Here is a 21320-nt window from a genome sequence, read left to right on the forward strand (position 1 = left end):
TCTCTAAAGTCCATTGTCTTAAAAATTGTTATTTCATATGTTTTGTCTGGTTTTTATTTGTGGGAGAGAGGTTGTTTCAAGTAAAAGGGTAAATCCTGTCCCCATTACTTTGCCTTGGCCAAGAGTGAAAGTGGCCCATTAGATGATTTTTATCAGTGATTTTCAACCTTTTCTATAGGGTTAGAATTCTTTGTTTAAATAAAATTTTGTCCCCAAGTGTCATGTATATGTGAAATAAACGAGGGCAAGATGGTGGTAGTGTAGTATATGCGCACATGTGCGTTTGTATGTGCTGGGGATATAGCAGAGCTTTTTTGCCCACTTGGATTCCCATTCCCATTCCTTGAGGGCTTTATAGCCCAATTTGAAAGTCACTAATATAGAGAGTACAAATAGGTATATTAAAAAGTAAGCAAATGAGAAAATAAGCCAGTTATTAGTTAAAGAGGAAACAAACTATCCGGAAAGGAAATTTACAGTATATCTCATGTTGGGGTTTGGCAGGATGTGTACAAAATAGTGTAATTGAAGATTGATAAAATAAAAAATCTGATATACTTATATTGGGTAGAGGAAGATAGGAGAAGTGACAGAGAGAGAGAGAGAGTATATGTGTGAAGAAAATAAGAAAGCTCAGTCTCATAAGAAGTCTCAGATAATGTGTAGACTTTACAGAAAAGCAGTTTAAGAATGGTATTTAAAAATAAGGAATTAAATAGCATGAGAGTTGAAAAGTAGTTTAGCAGGAGGTCTACTGTTGATTGATAAAAATAAAAATTACCAAAAAAAAGCAGATGGTAGGTTTGGAAGTGGAAATAATTGAATACAAAATTCTCTTGCAAGAAATTTGGCAGAGAAGGGAAGGAGAAAGAAGTTGGCCTCTAGAAGTGGGTGGGATACATGCCCGCATAATATATTTTTCCGTCCCATAACACTTGGACCTTTTAACTTTTTTTCCCCCTTTTTAACCTGTCTTTAAGGTGTTTTGTTTTGTTTTGTTTTGTTTTTTTGAGACGGAGTCTCACTCTGTCTCCCAGGCTGGAGTGCAGTAGAGCGATCTTGGCTCACTGCAACCTTTGCCTCCTGAGTTTGAGTGATTCTCCTGCCTCAGCCTCGTGAGTAGCTGCAATTACAGGCATGCACCACCACACCCAGCTAATTTTTGTATTTTTAGTAGAGATAGTGTTTCACCATATTGACCACGCTAGTCTCGATCTCCTGACCTGAAGTGATCCACCTGCCTCGGCCTCCTGAAGTGCTGGAATCACAGGCATGAGCCATCATGCGCGGCCTGTCTTTAAGTTTTATCATTTACTTGTTTTGGAATCTGCTAGCAAGTGAATGTTACATACTTGTGCTATATTATATTATGTAATTCTCTAATAGAAACTCTAGAATTTCTCCTTGATCTTTTATATTTTGTAATTCTCTAATAGAAGCTCTAGAGTTCCTCACTTACACTTTGATTAGTTGTATCATGCAAGTTAAAAACTATAATTTTCTAACATACTCAAAATTGAGAGAATAAAATATTTGTATATAATCCAGAATCCATATTTGCTTCATTTGGTTTTTAACCCCTTTAAAGTATTCTAAAGCAAATCTCAGTCAGACCTTGTCATTGTCTTTGTGTATTTCCATATGCATTTGTAAACATAAAAATTTTTTTTTTACATGATCACAGCACCATTATAACACCGAGCAAAATTAGTAGTAATGTCTAAGTACTGTTTAATAGCCAGTTCATAATAAAATTTTACCTCAAAAAATATTTTTATACATATTTGTTTGAGTTAGGAAACAAACTAGATGCATCTGTGTGTTTCCTAAGCCTCCGTAAACTAGACTGCCATACTATTGACTATTGGTGGGGCGTTTGTGTAGAAAGACCCACATTGTGGATTTGTATATTTTTTGTTGTTCCTCTTTGTGGTGGTTTTTTGTTTGTTTGTTTGTTTTTTTAGAGAAACGGGGTATCACCACGTTAGCCAGGGTTATCTTGAACTCCTGACCCCAAGTGATTCTCCTGGCTTCCAAAGTGTTGGGATTATAGGCATTCATGCCACTGTGGCCAGCCATGTGGTGTTTCTTAGGAATAGGAAGATCTGGCTGGGCATCGTGGCTCACACGTGGAATCCTAGCACTTTGGGAGGCTGAGGCGGGTGGATCACTTGAGATCAGGAGTTCTAGACCAGCCTGGCCAACATGAGGAAACCCTGTCTTTACTAAAAATACAAAAATTAGCCAGGTGTAGTGGCAGGTGCCTTAATCCCAGCTACTTGGGAGGCTGAGGCAGGAGAGTCACTGCGCGACTCTGTCAAAAAAAAAAAAAAAAAGAGAGAAGATCTAGAAGCTTGATTAGATTTCAAATCATGGGTAGTGCAGTGTATTTCATATTGCATCACATCAGAAGGTATAACATGTCAGATTGTTTCTTGAAATCAGGAGGTGACAAATGACTCCTACCATTATAAAATTACCTGTCAATCTTTCATCTAATGGTCTTATTCATTGAAGATTGTTTCCTGATACTTTTTCTGTTGTATCCTCCACATTTGTCAACTGGAATTCTTTGGTACATAACTTTCTCTCATTAATTAGAGCAGTTTGGATATTATGAAATGTGGTTTACATAAAATGTAGGATAAACGCTTAATTCTACTTAATTGCCAATTTTCATAGTAACATTGATAACTTCATCAATATTAAGCAGTTAAAAAATAGACTCCTGGGTTGTTGGAATTTGTTAAAGGGTAAGTTTAAATTGTATTTTTAACCAATATAGATGTTGTTTTTAAAAATTACGTGATGAGGTAAGGCAGAGAACAAATTGAGAATCCGTTATTAATTTTCCTAGTATTTAAAAGATGTTAATAATTAAACTAAAGATTAGAAGTGATTAGTAGCTAAATTTACTAGCTTAGTAGTATACATTTTAGGGATTAAAGTTTAACGGGATATAATTCGTCGTGCAAAACCAAATGCATATAGGGTAATACTAACTTGAGAGAGTAACATTGAATGGCATTTCTAACTAAGTTGAAAGCCTTTTTTTTTTTTTTTAGATGTGAAAGAGAATTTGCCCAGAAATGATATTTAACATTTAGCTATTTGGATTTAAGCTACTTTTAGAGACATATTTAAAGTATTGTTTTTAAATATTGTTTTAACATATATTTTAGTCTTAATTATTTTATAATTTCAACATTATTTTGCTGTTTTGTATTGAAATTTAAATGTATAATTGGCTACATTTACAAGCTTACTGAGTGCCAAGCACTGTTCTAAGTACTTTTATGTATATAACATATTAATCTTCAGAGCAATGCAAGAAGTAGATTCTAATATACTGATTTTATATATGAGATAGAGACACACAGAGGGTAAGTGACTTGCCTAAGTTTACTCGGTTTGTATGTAACAGAGCTGGGATTCAAACTCAAACTCTGGCTCTGTAGCTCATCCTCTCAACTACTGCCGTGTGAAATACTTAACAAATAGTGCAGGATAAGCCCCATTAAAAGGAGCTCACTAAGATTTATATTTTGTCTCACCTCTACTGAGGTGGAATTTTATATTTCTAGTATATATTTAAGATAGTATACATAGCTAGAGTGTGTATAGTGTATTTTAATAACATATTTTAGATGGTTCAGCACATTGAGTTACTTGTGGTTTATATATGAGGTGGGAACAATGCATAGGTAAGAAGTATTACCTGTACATCTTTAAACTGAAGTCATTGTTCTCCAGCGAGAGACCGGTAGAAACTCACCTGTAGCTGAAGAAGTTGGGTTTATTACTCACTGCAGTGAGGGAGAACTACATCATTGAGAATGGTGGGGATTTGTCTGTGATTTGGTGGAGGGTTCGAGGTAAACAGGGTATTCTCTGGATTGGATGCTGTCAGGAAGGAAGTGGGATAAGTCTATGACTTAGGGGTATCTTAATCTTACCTAGAAGGCTGAAGAAATGAAGCAGGGCCAAAGTTTGACTGGAAAAGAGCAGCAGTCCCTCATATTAGCCAGGATAAGGAGATATTTGGTAATTTTTGTCATTTGGACAAAGTTCGTATTTTTTTTCCACCTTCAGACATGATTACAGAGTGGTTTTGTTGTTTTCTGGATCCATTATAATCACAGAGTGACCTCATCTGATGTTGAATATTGATGTTTTGTAAAACTATGTTCAGCATGACTTCAAGGCCTACTGAGTGCCAGGCCATTGTTTTGCTACTGATTTTTCCACTAGTAAACCAGGTTCATTGCTGTAAAAATACAAGTTAGTAAACATACATAAGCCAAAAGATAAAAGGTTAAATTACTTACAGAGAAACAAAAAAATAAAGAAACAAGATTTAAACTACCTAGTATCTTTGTAGACAAATAAATCTTTATATATAAAATATTTTGATAAATGTGGAATTATATTATTCACATATCTTTTCATTCTAGAGGTTTCTTTGCCTATCATTTCATTGCCAATTATGTAGCTGTTGTGCAATACAGAAAGTTAGGGCCAGGGTCATTGGAGTTGTGACACTGTCATCTTTATATATGTTTAATTAGTGTTTAGTAATCTGTATTGAGTAATCATATCTGTCTCTAGCCCTTAAATGTATACATCTTTTTATGTTTGCACAAATAAATGTGTATAATATAGCATGGTCAATTTAGGGATATGTTTGATCATTATAGGCAAGAACAAGAGAATGCAATTTTTTTTTTTTTTTTTTTTTTTGAGACGGAGTCTTGCTGTGTCCCCCAGGCTGGAGTGCAATGGCCAGATCTCGGCTCACTGCAAGCTCCGCCTCCCGGGTTCACGCCATTCTCCTGCCTCAGCCTCCCGAGAATGCAATTTTTATAAGCTGGATGAAGACATTAATGTTGGTAACTATATGAGTTCTAGTGTTAAGCACCTAGTATTAAGTATTAAGCACCTACTATTTGCTGTGAAGATTCAGAAAATGGAGATGATGATTTCTGGAGTTTGAGGAGCCCAGAGTTTCATTCATTATAAACATTTCAGAATGTTAAAAGGTTTCTCAATCTTTATTACTGTATTGGAAATATTTTATCTATGACATCTGAAGAAGTTACAGAACAGCATGTGTGAATTGATAGTGGCATTGTGATAAGAAATAACATGTTTTTCATTGCAGATTTTAATAAAATTACAATTATGATAAAAAATACTCATTTTAAGTATATATACTTCCTGACAGTGTCTTTCATACAGTCTTTTTGAAATCTAGGTGGAAAGCAACACTAGTATGCACATATCTAAAAAATGGGGATATTCAAAATAAGTCCCTTTACACTAGTTCATGAAGTTTTACTGCATTATGTGAAGAAAGGTAACAGCTAAGACCTATATATAATAAAAACCATTATCTCAACACTGGTTAGTTGTATATTATTAATAGTTTTAGTAAATAGTTTGACATCTTTTTTCATATGTCATTTAATGTCATATCAGTCTAATTGAGATAGAAATAGTTACCCTCTTTCTCAAGCATTAGTTAAATGTGTATACATACTTTTAAAACTTCTGTTCTTTTTTCCTATTCTTGCCCTGTTGACATGGAAAAAATGTCCTGAATTCTTGCTTTCGCTTTCTTCTTTTCTCCCTTTGTTCCACTTGGGAGCCTCCAAAAGTTCTGAATTATAATAGAAGTGAAGTGTTAGTTCTAGTGTCAGATTAGTACAGAGGAAAATGAAAATTATAATTTTTAATAGACTTTTATAATTAGTATTGCTAATCACCTGTTTCCTTTTGAAATACACCTTCTGTGCTCAGATCTAAAAAAGGATTTAAAGTACTTGACTTAAAGGTCTTGACAAGCCCCAAAGTCTCATTTAAAAAAATACCATAGAAATCTCTACTTATCTCTTTTGTCTTTCTGTAAGGTTGTGTTTTTGTTTATAGCCATATTGGTTAAATTATAATAGTCAAAACTGTTATACCCTGAGTGCATAACACAATGTTTAATGCATGTTATGTTAGATAATCTTTAAAATTAATATTTAAAATTGAGTTTTTAGTAAGTTGGAGATTTGCCATAATTAAATTATGGTAGATTATATTTGTATATTTAGTAACAAGTCTATGAATGTTGTTAAGGACTTCTATAAGTAATGAACCATACCAGGAATAGGGCAGTGTTCCCATTCTCAGAGACTTTCCGATCTGTTGGACATAGGAGAGATTCCCTGTATGTGTACACACACACATATACACACACAGATGTGCAAAGATTGTGATACGAGGTGGACTGTAAGAAATGGCATGTATCAAAAAAGTTATATAGAAATATTGAAGATAGTGAATAATTAACACTTTGGATCAAGGAAGGCATGTTATATGAATTAAGGGCAACATATTAACATTAGTTGTCCCCTTAGTTTAAATATCGAATTAAAATTATAGATGTTAAATAAAATTGTATTCAAAGATGGTTCTTTTATGTTAAGAAGTTGGTGTTTTCTTTAATAAGTATTTAACTCATGATTTTCAATTTATCTCCTGTTCTGTAAAGATAGATAATTCCTTTTTTTCCCCCATTTTTAATTTTTATTTTTGGCAGCTCTTCACAGATGGAATCACAAATAAACTTATTGGCTGTTACGTGGGAAATACCATGGAGGATGTAGTCCTGGTGAGAATTTATGGCAATAAGACTGAGTTATTAGTCGATCGAGATGAGGAAGTAAAGAGTTTTCGAGTGTTGCAGGCTCATGGGTGTGCACCACAACTCTACTGTACCTTCAATAATGGACTATGCTATGAGTTTATACAAGGCGAAGCATTGGATCCAAAGCATGTCTGCAATCCAGCCATTTTCAGGTACATACATTTTTTTCTGAATTTTTCCTTTTGAAAAATATGGGCATTTAAGTGCCTTAAGGAAATATTTTTTAAAATTGCCTTTTCTTTGTTTGAACAACTATTTGGTTAACTTAGAAACTTTCTTTAGCTAGGGTTTTTGTTTTTGTTCTTGTTTTCCCTAAAAAGAAAGAAGTAAATTTCTTTATATCTGCAGTTCTCGTCACTGACTCTTTGCAAAGGAAAAACTACAAGAGCTTTTGGATTAACCAGCTGCAGAGAGTCGAGGCTTCTGCTTAGTGTTTTCGAGTTAGTATTTGAGTTGACGTGTTATACATTTGTTACTAACAATTGCTTATTACTTAATTATTCATGTTTTCAGAGTTCTTGCTTAGTAAAATTTTATTAATTTGGTTAACAATTCTTTGTTAAGTTGTTCATTATTATTGTGCTTTCTATAAAGAATAATGTCATATATGCTTGATCATTTTTCCAAAATCGCCAATTTAAATTCTCTTTCTGCTCTTGAAAACTCTAGAAAATGGCCTTTTTTTTTTTGAGACGGAGTCTTGCTCTATCCTCCTGGCTGGAGGGCAGTGGCGTGACCTCGGCTCACTGCAAGCTCCGCCTCCCGGGTTCACGCCATTCTCCTGCCTCAGCCTCCCGAGTAGCTGTGACTACAGGTGCCCGCAACCGCGCCCGGCTAATTTTTTGTATTTTTAGTAGAGACGGGGTTTTACCGTGGTCTCGATCTCCTGACCTTGTGATCCGCCCGCCTCGGCCTCCCAAAGTGCTGGGATTACAGGCGTGAGCCACCGCACCCGGCCTAGAAAATGGTCTTGATTGGAAAACAGCAGGTTACTTCATAGGTTAAAGCAGCAGTTCGCAACCATTTTGGTCTCAAGACCTCTTTATAGCTCTTTGAGGCTGGGTGCCCAAAGAGCTTTGTTTTAATATTTGATTAACGTTTATTAATATTTGCCATATTAGATACTAAAACAAATTTTTTAGAATAAAAGAATATCAAGTACATGTCCTGTTAGCTGTCATTGTGATGAAATTATCACATATCATGTAACCTCTTGAAAACTACACTGTACACTTGTGAGAGAATGAGAGTGAGAAAGGTAAATAATATCTTGTGAAAATAGTTTCAACTTTACAAAATTCCTGAAAGGGTTTTGGATGGCCAGGGGCTCCCTGATCATAGTTTAAGAATTGCTAAGTTAATACACTGGTAAAAATGGAATGTACCAGTATCACTTACCTATTGTAAACCTATATCAAATAATATATTAAAATATTTTGGCATAGAAATCTGTTCAAACCCTAGTTTTTAGCCATTACATATATTTTCTTCTTTTACATGAGTCTGATCTTTAGATGTATTAAGAGATTCTGATTAATACATTTGTGTTTACTGTATATCAATTGTTCGGTAATCTTTAGGCTTGCATGTATTTATAAATCCTCAATCTGTTCACAGTGGTTGGCAAATACCTATATAACAGCAGTAAAAATGAATAGATGCATAAATTGGATCCCCCCCAAAGCTGGTTTTGTATATATACAAAAACATATTTCATGAAGTTCCTAGAGAAAGGCCACATGAGTTTCCTTCTAACTAAAGCAAAGAGTAAAACATGATTTATCTTTTTCAGTAACCTCAAATAGAAAAAATAAATTATAGTTTTTGATCAAGAACAGTGAAGGTTTGTCAAGGCCGACTTTGGTATTTGATACAATGTTATAAACATGTTTTCAGTAAAAGTATCCTTTTCTATGCTTTTTGGTTAGATCTACTTATATATTATTTCTTTCCAAAATGCCAAAGCCTTTGTTTATTTTTCTCTACTTAGATCTTTTTAAAGATATATTTTTTATTGATACATCCTCTACAGACATCCTCCCTCATTATGAATATCAGAGTGGTACTTTTGTTATAATACACAAACCTATATTGATACACCATTATCACCCAAAGTCCGCAGTTTACATTAGGGTACACCCTTGGTGATGTACATTCTGTGGGTTTGGGCAAATACATAATGCACGTATCCACTGTTAATAGTGTCATACAGTGGAGTTTCACTGCTCTAAAAAAATCCTCTGTGCTCTGCCTATTCATCCCTCTTTTCCCCTTAACCAGTGGCAACCCCTGATCTTTTTACTGCTTCCCAGTTTTGCCTTTTTCAGAATGTCATATATTTGGAGTCATTTAATTAAGTAGCCTCATTAGATTGGCTTCTTTGACTTAGTAATATGCATTTGTTTCTTCCATGTCTTTTTATGGCTTATTGGCAGTTTTCTTTTCAGGGTGCTGAATAATATTTCATTGGATGTACACCAAATCTATTTTGTTCATTCAACTACTGAAGGACATTTTGGTTGCTTCCAAGTTTTAGCAACTATGAATTAAGCTGCTATAAGAATCTCTATGCAGATTTTAATGTAGACATACAAATTTTTAACTCCTTTGGGTAAATGCTGACGAGCATGATTGCTGGATTGTATGGTAAGAGTATGTTTAGTTTTGTAATAAACCGCCAAACTTTCCCAGAATGGCTGTGCCATTTTACATTTCCACTAGCGATGACTGAGAGTTGCTGTTGCTCCACATCTTCACCAGCATTTAGTGTTGTAAGAGTTTTGAATTTTGGTCATTCTAATAAATGTATAGGTATCGTATTGTTTTTGTTTGCATTTCCCTGATACGTAATATGGAATATCTTTTCATATGCCTATTTACCCATCTGTGTATCTTTGATGAAATGGGGTTGTTTGTGTTCTTATTGCTGAATTTTAAGAGCTCTTTGGTGTATTTTGGATAATAATCCATTATTGGATATGAGTTTTGCAAATATTTTCTTCCAGTCTGTGCTTTATCTTTTTATTCTTTTGGCAGTGTCTTTTGCAGAGTAGAAAGTTTTCATTTTAATGAAGTCCAGTTTATCTGTTCTTCCTTTCATGGATCATGCCTTTGTTGTCGTTTTTTAAAAGTCATTGCCAAATCCAGGGTCATCTACATTTTCTCCTATGTTATCTTCTCACAGAGTTTTAGTTTTGGATTTTACATTTAGGTCTGCAATCCATTTTGACAAAATTTTAATGAAGGTGTAAGGTATATGTCTAGATTCATGTTTTTGCATGTGAAGGTCCAGTTGTTCAGCACAATTTATTGAAAAGTCTGTCTTTTCTCCATTTTATTTCCTTTGCTCCTTTTCAAAAATCAGTTAACTATTTATGTGGGTCTATTTCTGAGTTCTGTATTCTGTTTCTTCATCTGTTTGTCTAATCTTTTGCAGATATCACACTACCTTAATTACTGTAACTTTATAGTAAGTCTCGAAGTCAGGTAGTGTTAGTCCTCCAACTTGTTCTTCTCTTTCAATATTGTGTTGGCTATTCTAGGCCTTTTGCCTCTCTATAAAAACTTTTTTTTTTACATTTTAAAATTGACTTTTTAAGAATTTATTTTTAATTGACAAATAATAATTGTGTATATTTGGGATACATTATTCATGTAAACTTTAGAATCAGTTTTTCGATATCACAAAATAACTTGCTGGGATTTTGGTAGGAATTGCGCTGAATCTGTAGATCAAATTGGGAAGAACTGACATCTTGGCAGTATTGAGTCTTTTTATCCATGAACATGGAATATCTCTTATTTAGTTATTTGCTTTCTTTTATCATAGTTTTATAATCTTCCCCATATAGATCTTGTACATAGTTTGTTAGATTTATACCTAAGTATTTTATTTTTGGGGGTGCTACTGTAAAAGGAGTGCGTTTTATTTTCAAATTTCACTATTCATTACTGGTATGTAGGAAAGCAATTGACTTTCATATTTTTTTTTTTTATCCTGCAAGCTTGCTATAATTGCTTATTCCAGGAGGTTTTTTTGATCCATTCTTTTAGATTTCCTCCGTAGAAAATCATGTTGTCTGCAAACAAAGACAGTTTTTTTTTTCTTGCCTCTTATTTTTTTTTTTCTTGTCTTAATGCATTAGCTAGAACTTTCAGTACAGTGTTAAGAAGGATTGGTTAAAAAGTGATGTTCTTTCTTTATTCCTGATCTCAGTGGGAAATCTTCAAATTATTTGTCATTAAGTAGGATGTTAGCTGTAGTTTTTTTGTAGATATTCTTTATCAGATTGAAGATACTGTCTCTTTATTCCTAGTTTGCTGAGTTTTTATGATAATGGGTGCTGGATTTTGCAAAATGCTTTTTCTGCACATGTTGATAGGTTCGTGTGATTTTTCTGTTTTAGTCTGTTAATGTAATGGATTACATTAACTAATTTTCAAATATTGAACCAGCCTTGTATACCTGAGATAATCCCACTTGGTCACAGTGTATAGTTTATTTTTATACATTGTTGGATTTGATTTGCTTATGTTTTGTGTCAGCAAATATATAAAAAAGAAACATTTAAAAATAATGTTTTAAATAAATAGGAAATACAAAAATGTAGTGTTTTCTGTTGTATATGATATTTGCTAATAGAAAACAATTGAGGTACACTTGATTAAAGTGTTTCTAAGAACTCTTCTTTTTCAATGAGCATTTTATTTAGTTAATAAAAATTTGATTTGTTTATAGTTGTTCTGAAAAAATTTGATTATGGTAAGTACAACATAAAATTTACCTTTGAAGCAGCATTTTTATCTGGGGTAATACCTGAGGTTGGTTGTCTCACAGCTACAGAAAACTAGGATGCAGACAACCAGAGTGAGATTAAGAGCGCAAGTTTAATAGGCAAAAGAAAGAGAAGAGCTCTCTGTGCAGAGAGGGGTCCCAGAGAAAATGGGTTGCCAGTTCTGTGCTGAAACGCACGGGGTTTTATAGATTAACTGGAGGAGGCAGTGTTGGATTTGCATAGGGCACGAAAGATTGGTTGGACCAGGTGTGCCTTTTGCATAAAGCGTGTAGAAGCTGGTGGCCCCACTTTAATCTTTTATTATGCAGATGATTCTCTACCTGGCCAGTGCCATGTTGCCTGCTTCTTTTACTGGACACATGATGACAAAGAAAAGGGAAGATGTGGAGGCTCCATGTTGAATATACCTGGCTTCCAGGTAGCCCTTTTCTATTGGCACAGCTGCCGGCATTTACCTATGCAAGCTTCTAGCTTGCTTATCTATGTCTGCAGCTTGAATTTTCAGGCCACTCTGTTAGAAGTGATTTGGGGGCTGCTTTCTATTAAAAGGGAGCCCTTGCCAATAACTCCTTTACCTTCACTATCTGCCTAAATAATTTCTTCCTGGCTCCTGTGTCACCATCTTAACTGTTTTTTAACATGTACAGCTCAGTAGTGTTACTGCATTCACATGGTTGTGCAACTAATTTCCTGAAAAATTTTTTTTTTTTATCTTGTAAAATTGCAATTCTTTTTTTTTTTTTTTTTTTTTGAGACAGAGTCTTGCCATGTCGGCCAGGCTGGAGTACAGTGGTGCAATCTCGGCTCACTGCAACCTCTGCCTTCCAGGTTCAAGCGATTCTTCTGCCTTAGCCTCCCAAGTAACTGGGACTACAGGTGCTCACCACCTCACCCTGCCAATTACTGTATTTTTTAGTGCCCACCACCTCGCCCTACCAATTATTGTATTTTTTTAGTGCGCACTACCTCGCCCGGCCAATTATTTTATTTTTTAGTAGAGACGGGGTTTCACCATGTTGGCCAGGCTGGTCTCGAACTCCAGACCTCAGGTGATCTGCCCACCTTGGCCTCCCAAAGTGCTGGGATTATAGGCATGAGCCACCAGGCCTGGCTGATTCTATGCTTTTTAAACAACAAATCTTCTTTCCTTCCTCTAGCCCCTGGCAACCATCATCTACCTTCTATCCCTAGGAATTTGACTACTTAGGTACATCATGTCAGTGGAATCAAGTCTTTTTGTGACTGGCTTATTTCACTTAGCATGAACACTTCAAGGTTCATCTATGTTGTGTAGCATGTGTCAGAATTTTCTTTTTTTTCAAGGCTTAATCATATTCCTTTGTATTTATATACTACATTTTGTTTATTCATCCATGGATGTATACTTGGGCTAGTCAGTTTTGGCTATTGTGAATAATGTTGCTGTGAACATGAATATGTAAATATGTTTTTGATACCCTGCATTCAGTTCTTTTGGATAAATGCCCAGAAGTGAAATTGCTAGATCATATGGTAATTCTGGTTTTAATTATTTGAGGAACCACCATACTGTTTTCTGTAATAGCTGTAGCGTTTTATATTCCCATCAACAGTGCACAAGGGCACCAATTTCTTTACATTCTTACCAACAGTTATTTTATTTTTTATAGTAGCCATTCTAATGGATATGAGGTGGTATCATATTGTGCTTTTGATTTGCATTTGCCTAATGAGTAGTAATGTTGAACATATGCTTATTGACCATTTGTTTACTTTTTCTGGAGAATCACCTATTCAGGTCCTTTGCCTATTTTTTCATGGGGTTATTTGTTATTTTTTGTTGTTGAATTGTGGGAGTTTGTTACATGTTCTGAATGTTAACTCCTTGTTAAATACATGATTTCCAAATATTTTATCTTATTCTGCAGGTTGCTTTTTCAGTCTTTTGATTGTGTCCTTTGGTGCATAGTTTTTAATTTTGATGTGGTAGAGTTTATTTTTACTTTTGTTGCCTGTGCTTTTGGTGTCATATCCAAGAAATCAGTGCCAAATATCCAGTGTCATGAAGCTTTATCCCTGTTTTCTCATGAGCGTTTTAATACTTTTAGTTCTTACGTTTAGATCTTTGGTCCATCTTGAGTTAGTTTTCGTATATGGTATATGGTGTAAGGAAAGGGGCCAGCTTCATTCTTTTGCATGTGGATGTCTAGTTTTCCCAGTACGATTTGTTGTCCTTTCCTCATTGTTCTTCTCTTCCCATTGTTGTCCTTTCCTCATTTAAGGTTCTTGGCACCCTTGTTGAGTACTGTTTGACTGTATAATTGTGGATTTGTTTCTGGGTTCTCTGCTCTATTCCATTTATCTATATGTTTTTCTTTGTGACAGCATCATACTGTTTTGATTACAGCAGCTTTGTGTAATAAGTTGAAATCAGGAAGTGTAAGACTTCCAACTTTACTCTTTTTCAGTGTCATGGACTCTCGGGTCCCTTGAGAGTCCATGAATTTTAGGATAGATTTTTCTGTTTCTGCAAGAATTGCCTTTGGGATTTTGATAGAGATTGCGCTGAATCTGTGGATCGCTTTTGGTGGTATTGAAATATTAACAATATTGTTTTCCAATCCATGAACATGGGGTGTCTTTCTGTTTATTTGTGTATTTAATTTTTTTCAGCAGTGTTTTATTATTTTCAATTTACAAGTCTTTCACCTCCTCAATTACGGTTATTCCTGAGTGTTTATTTCTTTTTGATACTATCGTAAATGGAATTGTTTTCTTAATTTCTTTTCTGGATTGTTCATTGTTAATGGTGTAGAAGTGCAACTGATTTTTCTGTGTTGATTTTCTGTTCTGCAGCTTTGCTGAATTCGATTTTTAGTAAAAACTGTTAATTTTCTTAAAAATCATTCTTTAAAATTTTCATGCTTTGTTCAGTCCTTATTAATTAAAAATTTTAGATGAGTATGGAACTTGTGATTAGGTCATAATTTTTTAAAATCTCTTCAGAAAGCCTAGTTTTTAAGTGTATATAGGTGGCTGCCACGGTTACAATCGAAGTATACTTATTTCCATGAGAAGATTTGTATTGTAAATCAACTGCCTTCCTTTCTGCTATGATCTGAATATTTGTATCCCCTCAAAAACCTTTTGTTCAGACCTGATTCCAGTGAAATAGTATTAAGAGGTGTGTCCCTTTGGCAGTATTAGTCATGGGGGTGGCGCTCTCATGAATGGCATTAATGCCCTTATAAGAGAGGCCCAAAGAAATTTGCTTGCCCCTTCTACCAGGCGAAAACGCAGCAAGAAGGTGCCATCTATGAGGAACAGAACTGTGAGAAAGAAATTTATGTCATTTATAAGCTACCTTGTTTATGGCATTTTTGTTAAAGCAGCCTGAAAGGACTAAGACACTTTACATGTTAATTGTGTTATATAAAAGATAAAAAAGACCAGTAATTTTGAGACCTGTAGATACTGGCTTGAATTCTGGAGTATGAGAAGAAGGTGATGTGGCTTTATTATCAAAGAATAGGCAGTATTTTAAGTGGATGCTCATTTGGTTTTTGTGTAAGAAAACCTTTTTGTTTGTTACAATTATTAGTGCATGAGATTATTAAAAATCCAAAATAGATTTTAATCCACCTGACATTTCAGTTACTATCAGCTGAGTAACTGGACAACTTCTAACATTACATTTTTTTAGTACACAGAAAATTGAAGTAATTTAAAAACTGCTTTAGATTAATCTTGAAATATATATTTGCTCTGGAATGACCATACTGCAGCATGATTCTCATGAACTTCAAAATACTTTATTTAAAAAACAACTTGAGGCAGCAAAAGTATTATAGTTGTCTGACTTTATCCGTGTGATGTGCAGGGCCTCCTTGTCTCTTGATCTCAGTAAGCTCACACTGATCGTTTCAGATCAGAAGAGCAGAAACGGCTTAGTTCTAAAGGGACTGCTGGGAAAACATTTCCAAATAACTGCTACTTCCCTGAGTTTTGCTTATTCACTGAAAGCAGAACTACTGTGCCGAGCCCTCCAGTGACACGGGCCTTCTGCTCTCCCAGACATTTGCCTCTTTTCCCACCTGCTCTGAATCCAGCATGGAGCAGATGAGGAAGTCATGGAGTTCTGTCCGTTCCAGCATGTGTGTCCCCTTTGCAAAAAGGAAAATTACATTTTGTAAGAGACCCCAAATCAAGGTCTCATATAAACCCTGGGGTAAAACTGTTAGAAATGATATTATTATTCATTTATTTTTTAAAAATCACAGCAAATAAAGTTTGTTAGAGTTAAATATGTGTGACCCCCTCCTAAATCATCTGTTTCATTTCTTTAGTAAATATTTCTAAGACATAATATTCTGTTGACACAGATCACCCCTTGTGTTTCATGTAACACAGATTGTATCTTTATTCAAGCTTTTTGTTTCCCCCTCTTCTCTGAAGTTTTAAAACCAGTTTTAACTGGCTTAAAGTGTGTGTGTGTCTGTGTGTGCATGCGTGTACATGCATGCATTTGTACTTTCCTTTGTTTTGATTTTATCACCACCTGGCCTTTTCATCAAGTTGCCTGGTGCTTAAGTACCACAGTTCATTTGGGCTTAGCTTTCTGTGTATATATGCGACTGACATAAAAATAATTTGTTTTCTGTATTCTTGTGGACATGAGTTTATGGTCTTAGGGAGGGTCATTCAAAATGATTTAGTTTGTAAAAGTAAATGTTTATTTACTCATTTGTTTGAGAGGTATGAACCAAAGTACACATATATAAAAAGGTTATGGATTTTAATATTTTAATAATGTATTAGATTAAAGATGAGACTAATACTGTTGATTGAGGATGATAATTTGACAATTTACAGTGACATAAAGGAGAAGGAATTTATTGGTACTTGTAATTGCGAATACTGAGTTCAAACATGGGGTAAATCCAGGGACTCTAACAATGTCATTAGGAATATCACTTTATTCTGTTTATTCTTTTACCTTTTTTTTTTCTTGCAAACTTTCCTTAGGATTCTCCATAATAATATCAGTTGGTTTCTCTGACCAGTTTAACCACCCCAGGGGGAAAATTTTCCTAATTTTCTAATAGCTTCAACAAAAGTGAGATCAAGTCTCTGGCTTGGCTTGGGTGATATGTGCTGAACCAGCCTGAATGATAGAATGCTCTGAGCAAGTCAGGGTCATATGTTCACTCACTATTGAAGTGAGTGATGGACATGGGATGCAGTTAGGGTTGAAATCAGTTCTGTAGTAATGACATGAACTAAAAGTAAGAGGGACAGAAGTTTCTCCAAAGGAAAATCAGGACTCTTTAGTTACTAGGAATGAAACAAAAACAAGAATATTCACAATAATATAGAAATGTAATATTAAACGTGTTATTTAAGGATTGATATAATGCTAGATTCTCTGTGGGCCTTAAGTGGTTTTCAAATGTTTTTACATATTAAAATGACTCGGGAAGGTTTTAAATATCTCAGTGTCCTGGCTGCACACCAGGCCAGTTAAATCAGAATTTTGTTAGTTCCTGTGTAATTAATTTGTTTTGAAGTTCCTTAGGAAAATCATGCTAACAAGAACTGGGTAGACAGAGCTGGTAGAGCCGAGGTTCGAAAAGATGGATTTCAGGGGACAGAGAAGTTCACATGGGAGAAGCAGGATCCAATGGAGAGAACAGAGGGGCCTCAAAGAGAGACAGAAAGAAGGACCTCCAGCCTAGGAGGTACCTTTCAAAGGAAGCCTGGGACTCAAATCTAGTTTCAGAGAGTACGCTCAAAATCTTAAGTATTAAAGTTCTTACCAGCTTCAATGGATATTCAGTGGTTCAGGAATCTGATTCACCAATGGATCCCCATCAGTCAGTCAGAAGTGAATTCAAAAGTGCAAACATAGGGTCCTGGGTCCAGTGATGAATTTGATTCTGAGTCACAGCACCATAACTGTTAAAGAAAAAATTATTAGTGATACTTGCTAAAGCATGATAAGGCCGACTTTCTTCAGAATCATTGAGTTACAGGTATAGGGACCACAGCAGTGGGATTTTGGAATTGGAGAAGAGAGACTGGGCCCAACTCCAAATGCAGCATGCGCAAGTAGGAATGTATATCCAAGGAGCAGGGTAGGGGTTGGTGGGTGGAAGATTAAGAGTAACATCAGAGTAAGGGGTTTCTGGGTAAAACAACCTAATGGTTCTTGCTGAAGATGGCCAGAGTAATTAATTTGGGGAATGGTGAAGGATAAGGAACCTGATCAGATATCAAGGGTGGGGATACTCTCGCTAAACGGACTCAGTAGGATTCTTGCTAAAACTGGTTTTAACAACAGGGAGCACAGGTAGGTCTACAAGAAGATTCAGGAGACTGACTCAAGTTTCATCAAGAATCTTTGTCAGTAGACTTGACCTTTTTGATACTTAAGTTTTTCTTTTTATGCGGTTTTGTTTTAAACAGGCTAATAGCTCGTCAGCTTGCTAAAATCCATGCTATCCATGCACACAATGGCTGGATCCCCAAATCTAATCTTTGGCTAAAGATGGGAAAGTATTTCTCTCTCATTCCCACAGGATTTGCAGATGAAGACATTAATAAAAGGTACAATTATTTTTACATTTGAAATTATGTTTTATGTTGCTTTGCTTTATGATAGGGTTTCAAAGGTAATTGTAAAGTTTCATTGTATAAAATCAGGTTTTCTTTCTTTGCATTGAAGTAAAATAAGCATTGATTCTTTGGCTGTCAGATGGCACTACAGAAAAAACTGCCTCTCTATCCCCCTCAGTGTCCCCTTCCAAAAAATATGCCCTACAACAGCAAGGGGCAGAGGTGGAAGTAGGGGAACACCATTTAAAAATAAAAAGGTAGGTGGTAATGGTGAAGCAAGATTTTTCTTGACTTTTTAAGATACTGCAGAATTGAGAGGCAAGTCTAGTATTATATAGAATAAGAGCACAAGAGCCTGGAGCCAAACAGATTAAATCTCAGTCCTACTGGTTAACATTTCTGTTGTGTAACTCACTCAACTAGGGAACTTACCTAACTGTTTTCTTATCTATAAAATGGAAATTACAGTAGTAGTGTATTAACCCTAGAGAGGTTTTGTGAAGATCGAGATAGTATATGTAAAGGTCTTTATAACAGTGCCTGGTCATCATGTAAGTGTTGAGGTAGCTGCTGTTTTAAAACTTACTATTGTTATTCAAATAAGGTTATTAGAGTTGTATTTCTTTCCTAGGCTCTCCAAGGTTTATTTGAAATCCTTAAGGTTAATGATTGTTTGGAAAAGCTGGAGGTGTACTATGGTAAATAATAGGAAGAAAACCCTTACCCCAGTAGAAAATAATACAGCTAGAACATAACACACAATTAAAATATTAAATACATTTTGTATTTCTTTTATTCCATTTTGTTTGTTCATGATTATAAGTTTTATAATCCTTTGAATCCCACAATTTTCATTCAACACTACCTTTAAAAAAAAAAAAAAAAAAAAAAAAGCACTGCATTTTTGACCAGTCATACCATTTTGAAAAGAGCATATGAGGACTACTTGTGGAAGTTGTATGTAGAGAAGAATACAGTAGTGGGGAAAATATAGGTAGAAACCACCTGAACAGGCAAATTAAGTAATGTAAAAAGAATCTGTGTTTGTACTGTTAATGGAGAAGCAAGGAGTAATTCGAGAGACTTTGGAGAAAGAATCAAGACGTCATCAAGTATTAAGGGAAGGAGGGAAGGAGTATAGCTGTTTTGTAAGCCTGATTGGTGCTATTGAGGAATGAGTGGTAGCAGCCAATTTTGTTTCCTTTGATTTTTTAATTAAATTAATACAAGTGTAGATAATAATCAGTATAGATGAGGACAGGACAAAAAGCCACAATTTCTAGTCCAGCTCACCATGCTGCCTCCCACCCTTCACAGTCTCACTACTCTGTGGCGATTTCTGTAATAGTTCTGTTTTTAACATAACTGGATTATATAAGGATAACTTTATTTTTTATCAACTTTTATAGACAGTAATCTTTTGACTTTTCTGAGAATTTAGATTTATATTGCATTTACCCTTTCAACCTTGAAATACGTATTTTTAATTTTTAAAATAGTCTTTGTAACTTTAAATAACATTCTTAAACTTCTGTTTATTAAATGCTTTGTCTCTTTGTTTTGTCATCTATAAAATTGACATAAATGTAAATTACTTAGAATAGTACTTAGTAATTGTTAACTATTACCTATGTATATCACTTAGAAACACAAGTTTTTAGTGATTTTTTTTTTTAACTTTTGTCCTACATTTTAATTGCTGCTCAGTTTCTTTTATTCATGTCTAAACTTACTATATAGATTTTCTTTATTCTAACTTTTGACATAATCAAACTTGAAAAAAAAGTCACACCAGATATAACTCTTCTTTTAAAACTAAAAGGTTCCTAAGTGATATCCCAAGCTCTCAGATTCTTCAGGAAGAGATGACTTGGATGAAGGAGATTCTTTCCAACCTGGGCTCACCTGTTGTGCTTTGCCATAATGACCTATTGTGTAAGAATATAATCTACAATGAGAAACAAGGTAGGTATTTGACCTTAGCAGTAAGTAAAATTGATTTATTTTATGTTCTTAATGGTCATTTCATCTCTATATCAATAAAATAAATTCAAATGCAAGGAGTGAGATCATGCATGAAACCTTTAAAGATTTTCTTTTAGGTTATCAAGTTACGGTAACTGTGATAATTTAGGATATATATTCTTTTAATATTTGTATAAAATATGTTTTTTAGAATTGGTTAGAAACAGATTGTGATTTCTGTGGGATTTTTAAGTATAAAATGATGAAATGATTTTGTTTATAAATTTAATTGCAAAACTTACTTGGTTGTTCATGAATTGAACATGTACCTGCTTATAACGGGGGATGTGGAAAATCAACAAAGTGACATTGAACTGCTTTATAAATAGAAAAATTTTCTCACAGTGTTGGGAAGGACAACAGTATTAAAAACAAATGTGTCTCCAGGTTTCTCATTATCTATTTATTATGTTGATTTGTTAGTTATTTTGATGCTAAGGAGAGAGCTAGAGATGGAGGAGATATTATTTGTAGTTTCTCAAATTTATGTCTACTAAAGTAATCAAGAAATCTTGGTAAATAATGTCAACGTTTTTTGAGGTAGCCTGATACTTTTTGGTGAAATGTTTTTGTGTTCATATTTGTACACTGTATTCAATTTCTTTCTGTTTTCATATTTAAGAACCACTCGGTTGTATTATATTACTGGCTAAAGTGGTTTGAGGTTTGGTTGCTAAATGATAGATGCCCTTCAACGCTAAATTGAAATTTTAAAATGAAATTTTAGTTGAAGGATTCTTACTAACAAAAAATGTTTTTGAAACTGTGTTTTCATTTTATAGGAAACTAGTTTTTTTTACTTTTTTATTTCTTTTTTGAGATGGGGTTTCGCTCTTGTCACCCAGGCTGGAGTGCAATGGCATAATCTTGACTCACTGCAACTTCCGCCTCCCAAGTTCAAGTGATTCTCCTGCCTCAGCCTCCTGAGTAGTTGGGACTACAGGTGCACATCCCCATGCTCGGCTAATTTTTGTATCTTCTTTTTTTCTTTTTTTTAAGAAGAGAGAGTTTCCCCATGGTGGCCAGGCTGGTCTTGAACTCCTGACCTCAGGTGATCTACCCACCTCGGCCTCCCAAAGTGCTGGGATTACAGGCATGAGCTACCGTGCCCGGCCTTCTCTGTTTTGTTTTGTTTTGTTTTTAAAGTGATGGGATCTCACTATGTTACCCAGGCCTGGAATGCAATGGTGTAATCATGGCTCACTGCAGCC

At 34.8% G+C, this 21320-nt stretch overlaps 1 protein-coding gene across 7 annotated transcripts in view; it reads left to right on the forward strand.

Moving 5' to 3' along the window:
• The window catches only part of ETNK1 (ethanolamine kinase 1), a 61696-nt gene that overhangs the window by 14196 nt on the left and 26180 nt on the right, over positions 1–21320 (forward strand). For all 7 annotated transcript variants that reach the window (XR_012420072.1, XR_012420073.1, XR_012420074.1 and 4 more), the window contains exons 2-4: positions 6587–6846; positions 17935–18075; positions 19907–20049. Coding sequence is in view for 2 of the 7 variants with exons in the window: in XM_074006395.1 (XP_073862496.1) it covers positions 6587–6846; positions 17935–18075; positions 19907–20049 (544 nt within the window). In the remaining 5 variants the exon portion in view is untranslated. The remainder of the gene's footprint in view (positions 1–6586; positions 6847–17934; positions 18076–19906; positions 20050–21320) is intronic.

Source organism: Macaca fascicularis, chromosome 11 (assembly GCF_037993035.2).
Source record: "Macaca fascicularis isolate 582-1 chromosome 11, T2T-MFA8v1.1".
Taxonomy (NCBI): domain Eukaryota; kingdom Metazoa; phylum Chordata; class Mammalia; order Primates; family Cercopithecidae; genus Macaca; species Macaca fascicularis.